The sequence below is a fragment of the Meles meles genome, chromosome 6, assembly GCF_922984935.1.
Source record: "Meles meles chromosome 6, mMelMel3.1 paternal haplotype, whole genome shotgun sequence".
NCBI lineage: Eukaryota > Metazoa > Chordata > Mammalia > Carnivora > Mustelidae > Meles > Meles meles.
The window spans coordinates 149,710,531-149,717,174 of record NC_060071.1 but is presented as its reverse complement, the minus strand read 5'-3'; the positions used below and the strand labels follow the sequence as shown (position 1 = coordinate 149,717,174).

General features: G+C 58.4%; 1 protein-coding gene across 1 annotated transcript; it reads left to right on the top strand.

Moving 5' to 3' along the window:
* The first annotated feature begins 1,449 nt into the window (after positions 1–1,449).
* Positions 1,450–6,324, top strand: ATP5MJ (ATP synthase membrane subunit j). Its single transcript, XM_046010337.1, has 4 exons — positions 1,450–1,602; positions 4,654–4,777; positions 5,520–5,543; positions 6,147–6,324. Exons 2-4 carry the CDS (start codon positions 4,654–4,656, stop codon positions 6,179–6,181), a joined length of 183 nt encoding a protein of 60 aa, XP_045866293.1. The 5' UTR covers positions 1,450–1,602; the 3' UTR covers positions 6,182–6,324.
* Positions 6,325–6,644: the final 320 nt, after the last annotated feature.

Genomic DNA, 6,644 nt, shown 5'->3' with positions numbered 1-6,644 from the left:
TTACACTGTTGGTGGGAATGCAAGTTAGTGCAGCCACTTTGGAGAACAGTGTGGAGATTCCTGAAGAAATTAAGAATAGAGCTTCCCTATGACCCTGCAATTGCACTGCTGGGTATTTACCCCAAAGATACAGATGTAGTGAAAAGAAGGGCCATCTGTACCCCAATGTTTATTGCAGCAATGGCTACGGTCGCCAAACTGTGGAAAGAACCAAGATGCCCTTCAACGGATGAATGGATAAGGAAGATGTGGTACATATACACAATGGAGTATTATGCCTCCCTCAGAAAGGATGAATACCCAACTTTTGTAGCAACATGGACGGGACTGGAAGAAATTATGCTGAGCGAAATAAGTCAAGCAGAGAGAGTCAAGTATCATATGGTCTCACTTATTTGTGGAGCATAACAAAGAACATGGAGGACATGGGGAGATGGAGAGGAGAGGGAGTTGAGGGAAACTGGAAGGGGAGATGAACCATGAGAGACTATGGACTCTGAAAAACAACCAGAGGGTTATGAAGGGGTGGCAGGGGGGTGGGGAGGGTGGGAGGTTGAGGAACCAGGTGGTGGCTAATAGGGAGGGCACGTACTGCATGGAGCACTGGGTGTGATGCCAAAACAATGAACACTGTTATGCTGTAAATAAATAAAAATAATTATTTAAAAAAAAAGAAGTCTAGATGGGCAATTAGGATTTTTCTCCTCGTTTTTGGTTTTCTGTGGTTTTATTATGATGTTTCAAGGTGTTGGTCTATTTTCATTGATCTGCTTGCTGGGTTTCTGTAAGGCTTTTTGAATCTTTGGTGTGTTTTTGCCCCATCACTTTTTTAAAAATCTCAGCCAGCCCTTATCTCTCCTACTATTTCTGCCCATCTCACTCTCCTTTCCTTCTGAGCCTCCAATCACGCACCTGAGGGACTTTCCTGCTGTACCCTAGCTCTCTAATCTCATCTTTTAGATTACATTAAACCTGCCCAATTTCTATTTGGCTCGTTTTCAGATCGCCTAAGCGGTTTTTTATTTGGGGGGGGGGGTTGTTTTTACAATTTCCAGTTTTCTGCCGAAGTTTTCCGTCTTCCTCGCCCGCAGTAGGCAGGGCTGTCTTCGAAGCCGGTGTCCGCCAAGCGCAGCGTCCGCCGATGAAGGCTCGTAGGCGCGGGAGTCCCGCCCCGCACGAACTGCGCAGAGCACAGCGGTTAATCCACAGAAAGAGAGCGAGAAGACCCCAGAGGAGACGACTTCTCGGCCTTCAAGACAGCACGTAAAGACGGCCCTTCTCGGGTTGACCAACTCGTCCGCTTGTCCGGTTTCAGCACCGAAAGTCCCGCGCCGGGGAACACCCTAGCGGTTAATCACCGTTCTCCCCGACGCGTGCGCACACCCGCTCAGGGCTCGCCGGCCTGCGGCACCGGGGCGACCGCTGGGGGCGCTGTGGCGCGCTGTGGCGCGCAGACACGGTCGGGGCGGCGCTCTGGCCGCCGGGCGCCGCCGCTCCTTCCGCCTTCCCGGCGGGCCCCGCGCGGCGCTTGCGCCTTCGGTGACCTTTCCAAGCCGTTGGTAGTGGGCGACGAGGCGGCCTGAGCCGGGGGTCTTCGGCGAGGTGAGTGCGTGGGGGCGCGGCCGGCTGCTCCGAGCGGGGCGGCGGAGCCCGCGGGGCTCGGGGCGACGGGCGGGAGTGTCGCTTGGCCCCCGCTGACCTTGGGGTCCTGCCGCGGCCCCCGGCCGGCGAAGGGAGGCGCCCCGCGGACTGGTGGGCCTGGCGGCAGCCGCGGCCTGTCCTTCGGGCAGAACCGCCGCCCTTCTCGGACGGGGAGCGCGCCGCGGGCGAGCCAGGGTCGGCCACCTGCGGAGGGCGCGGCGCGCTCAGGGAGGGAGCCCCGACCCCGCCGGCGGCGCCCGCCCGCGCTCGGTACCGTCTCTCCTGGGTACCGCGGGGTTCGCCGCCGCGCACTGCCCTGAGGGGACACGGGGCCGCGACGGCATCAGAGCCCGGAATCCCGGTCCGCGCCTCCGCGGGTCGGACAGACCTGGTGTCCCGCGTGGGCCGCTGGGCGTCGGCGGTGCGTGCGCCCCCGACTCGGTCGGAGCGCCAGAACGGGTGCTCCGGAGCCGCCGCCCGGAGAAGGGCCTCCCTCCAGTGGTGGGAACGGGTCGCGATCCGGTAAAGCATGAGCGCCTCGGGCACGAGGAAAGTCGGGTGGGCCGGGTGAGGGCTGGCGGCGCGGGCGGCGGCCGTCCCAGAGGGCTCCGGCCCTGAGCAGAAGCGGCCGCTGACGGTTCTGCGGCGCCTTCCTCCCTCCTCCGCACTCTCCGCGCGCTTCTTTCTCATCCGGACCTTCGTCTGGCCGGCGCCAGGGCGTCTTCTCGCGTTCGCCCTCTTGGAACCGGGAGCGCGGTCCGGGGCCCTCAGCTGCGGACCGTAGCACTGCCTTCCGCTCCTGCCGCGGCTGCTGGCCAGCGGAGCCGCCCACGGCCTCCCCACACGCCCGCGAGAGCCCTGTGGGGCAGGTGGACACGCGCCTGCATCCCGGAGGGGCGGCCTTCTGGAAGGACAACTCCAGGGACTGGCCGGGCTTGGGGTGGGAACCCAGGAGCCCGGCCCCGCTGGCACCTGGGAGCGCCTTCTTGCGCAGTCACTGCCAGGCTCAGAGGGGGGCCATGCCCTCGGCCCCTCCGAACCCCGCCTCCCACCTGCGGCTTTTCCAGGCCGCCCGCAGGTCCGGCTTGGGCGTCCTCAGGCACCTGCGAGGGGCAGAATTGTTGGTGTCTGGGATCCTCGTGCTGTGACAGAGCATCGCAGTCAGGACAGGAAGCCTGAGGGGAGCTGTCGCTGCAGGGAGTTCCGGGAGGAGGACACAGCCGCATCCTTCACGGTCACGCTTGGGGTGCAGGTCGGCTGGCCCTCTAGGACGGGGCTTCAGCCGGGTGCGTCGTCTTCTCGGAAGAGCCGGCCACCCGTCCTTGGAGCAGATTCTCCCTAGGAATGAGGACTGGGGGGCAGGGCGATTCAAGGTCTAGGCGTGTGGTGTCCCGCAACCCTCGCAGGGAGCCGCTTTGTAGGGGCCGGCAGCGGTGCAGGAGCCGGGTGTGCGCACCTCCTGAGTGCCATTGGGTTCGCGTGACTCTGAGAGTAAGGCTGAGTTCTTCGCCGAGGCCTGCGAGGCGCCCGACGCCCCAGTTCCCCTCCCTCCCGGAGTCCGGCCACAGCGACTTACGTGCGGGCGCTCCGCCTCCGGCACCACGCGCCGCGAGTACGAGATGCGGAGGACCTCCTGTTCGTGAGCGCCCTTCGTGGGTGCTCAGTGTTGCAGCCCTGTTTTCCAGAGGAGGAAACTGAGGCGCCTGAAGTGAGCGGGATTTCAGTCTGGGCAGCCGCTGTGGCTTCCCTACCCCTCCAGGCTCTCCAAGTCCGGCCTGGCCTGGGGTGTTCGCACACACGCAGCCTCCGCCAAGGCCACTCTTCTCCCAAGTTTTCTGGCTCCTTAGGAGCCCGTCTCTCAGCCCCTGAGCAGTGCCTGCCACGCAGTGCGAGCTCGGCTCCCGGGTGCTGAGTGGGTAATGATCACGCCCGAGAAGAGTGAGAAGTAGGATTCCGTGTAACCCGAATAGTGGCGAAAAGGAACGTAGATGAGGTTCTGCCTGCGGTGGGGACGAGGGGCATGACTCACTGAAGCCCAAGGAGTGTTTTCAAGGAAAACACGAAGTACCTGGGTCTGGTTACTGCTGACGGTGATTTGAGGGACTGTTGTTGGACAGGCCGCTTGAGACGTCACAAAGCTACAACGAACACGAGGGCGTCAGATTTTAAGGTCTGTAGTCAATTGTAATCAATAGCCTTACGTCGAGACCTGCTCATAAAAGCGAACTTCAGCATTTGATGGCTTTTCCCGGTCAAGTCCAGTAATTAGGTAACGGTTGTTACTCATTAAGTAAGTGATGATGTGACGCGGCTCGCAGGAAGTGACCTCGGCACCCTGGCCTGTCTTTCTCCAGCGGCCGACCGCGAGGCCGAGTGTGGGTCTCACTAGACCCGTGTTCTTTTCCAGCTCTGAATGCCGGCAGTGCTTCACACGGTGATGCGAACGGACTAGGGATTCGATGTAAAAGTTTAAAAAAGAGTGCGGTGTAATTCGGGGTGTAGCGTCAGAGCAGAACGCTCCGGACCCTGGGAGATGGCCTGGGCTGGGCGCTCTGGGGCTTGAGGATGAAGGGTGGCAGAGCATCAGGACGGCCCAGGTTGGCAGCCTTGGGACAGGGGGGCTTGACGAGCTGTTGAGCCGGTCCCCATGTCAGGTAGGAATGGCTGCCAGAGAGTGGCCGGTGTGGAACAGTTGTAGGAAACGGTCAAATTTAAGAGTATATGGGAACCTCTTACCAGTTAGCTTTAAGACGATGGTCACGGTAGGGCACCTGGGGGCCTCAGTTAATCTGCCTTCAGGTCAGGTCATGATCCCTGGGTCCTGGGATGGACCCCCGCATCAGGCTCCTGGCTCGCATCGGGCTCCCTGCGGGCTCCCTGCTCCGTGGGGAGTCTATTTCCTCCCGTGCCCATCTCCCACTACTCATGCTCTCTCTCTTATTTATTTTAAAATCTTTTTAAAAAAAAAAGAAAGATAGTCATGGTAATATTTATCACTGTGTTCCTTTTCAGATGCTTCAAAGCTTTATTAAAAATGTTTGGATCCCCCTGAAGCCCTACTATACCCAGGTTTACCAGGAGATTTGGGTAGGAATGGGCTTGATGAGTGTCATCGTTTATAAAATCAGGAGTGCTGGTAAGTTCTTCCTGTTGATTCGTTAGCATTCATTAGCATTTCGTTAGGATGAAAGTTATTTTCAAAAGGAATCACAGTTCCTGTTGTGAACTACAATGGTTCTTACCCAGAAATGAGCATCAGAACCCTTTGTTACGTTGTGGTGAGTACATGTCAGCTCTCAGAGACATTTGGTGACAACTAGGAAAATTTGAGCAAGGCCTTGATAACAGGGGACCCTGAGCTTCCTAGGTGTGACCGTGGTGTTTCGAATGTGTAGGACGTGTCTGCTCATTGGAAGACTTGGGGGCGGGAGTCGTTAGGGATGGAGTGTCCTGGCGCGTGGTGTGTTACTGTACCTTTCCCACTGTGTGACTGTTTTAACTGTTTCCATAGTAGAAGTGGGGGCATTGGTTCTCTGGAACAGACACGAGGCCAATCACGGATTGATAAGCAATTGGTTTAGAAGAGGAGGGAAGGGAGGAAACTCGAAACTGCAGGACTGGAGCCTGGGGAACGGGGAGGAGCGGAGAGCCCTGCTCACTCTGAAGGGCTGCTCGGCTGTTCACAGAAGACTCCGGGGGAGGCGGTGCCGCTCCTGGCTGGGAGGCCCTGTGAGAAACTCCCGCTTTCTGAAACTTCCGTAGCCACTTTACGTAAGCTGTGAGCTTTTCCACAGTGTCGGTTTCAGGAATGGATTGGCCAAACACATTTTTGTAAAGTGTCGATTGATACAACCAATGTTTCCTTCTTTTCATTTCAGATAAAAGAAGTAAAGCCTTGAAAGGTAAGATTTTTGCTTCTTCAAATGGATGGGGAGCGAAAAACACCGCCATACCTTTCCAGGACCAGGTGTGTCGCTGCTCACAGTGTGTGAGGAGCAGTGGGGTCGTTGAGAACGTGGGGTTTGCTGTCCCTGCTGGCAAAGAGAGTTCCGCAGTTCTTACAGTCTGAGTGTTAAAGACTTGGCTCACCCCCTTGGGCCAAGGAAGACTTGTGGGGGCACTAGAAAGACAGGGTCGCTGCGGCCACCGAGGGCAGCACCGGCTCTCCGTGCAGGAAGCCGTCCCGTGAAACGTATGTCCTGGTGCTGGACGTGTCTTCACGCTTTTTCCCAAACGACAGTGAAACTGTAGTCGGGTCCTCCCAGAGCCACGGCTGGCTGGTGACCCCTCCGGCCTTGTGCTGGCAGGCGAGCCCCCCAGGTATGTGAGGGGAGTCCACGAGACCCTCAGCCCTGCCGGACGCTCCGTGTAGAAATGACCCTCCACGTGTCTTCGTAGAAAATTGTGGTTTACAGTTTTGACTTGTCAGTACTCACGTAATAAGCTATCACCCATGTTTCCCTTTCTTGCTCGACGGTAGCCGTGTTATGCATCTCTTTCCACAGCGTCGAGTCCTGCGCCTGCCCACGGCCATCACTGAGTGGCTGTCCTTGGAGTGCACGTGGTGTGGAGCGTCCGTGTGGTGTGCGTCTCAGCATGCTGTTGGTGGGGAACGTGGAGGCCTGCGCACACTTAGAGACATGTCGTGTCCTGTGTGGCGTGAATAAATGTCAATGAGCTGCACCTCTGCCTGTGCCCGTGTCCCTCTGTCAGCCCGTGCGCCCGCCGTGCCCGGGAGAGTCCCTGTCACATGGCAGACAGCCCCCTGTGCGCCCGCCATGCCCGGAGCAGTCCCCATCCTGTCGCAGTCAGCCCCCCCCATGCGCCCACCGTGCCTGGAGCAGTCCCCGTCACCCATCCCCGTTGCTGTAGGACTAGGTGCTTCGGTGTGGCCGTCACTCCTGAGGTCTGACGCACACCAGCTGCACCGAGGATTCTGCCACTTACTCTTGAGCTCTAGAAGATTGTATCAGGAAGTCACTGACAAAGTACGTAATGTAAAA

Bases quoted from the DNA above. Each gene is read 5' to 3' on its own strand.
- ATP5MJ (XM_046010337.1), top strand. From the start codon at position 4,654: ATGCTTCAAAGCTTTATTAAAAATGTTTGGATCCCCCTGAAGCCCTAC. The intron at 4,778-5,519 runs GTAAGTTCTTCC...TTTTCATTTCAG, and splicing joins TTATAAAATCAGGAGTGCTG to ATAAAAGAAGTAAAGCCTTG. The intron at 5,544-6,146 runs GTAAGATTTTTG...CTCTTTCCACAG, and splicing joins AAGAAGTAAAGCCTTGAAAG to CGTCGAGTCCTGCGCCTGCC.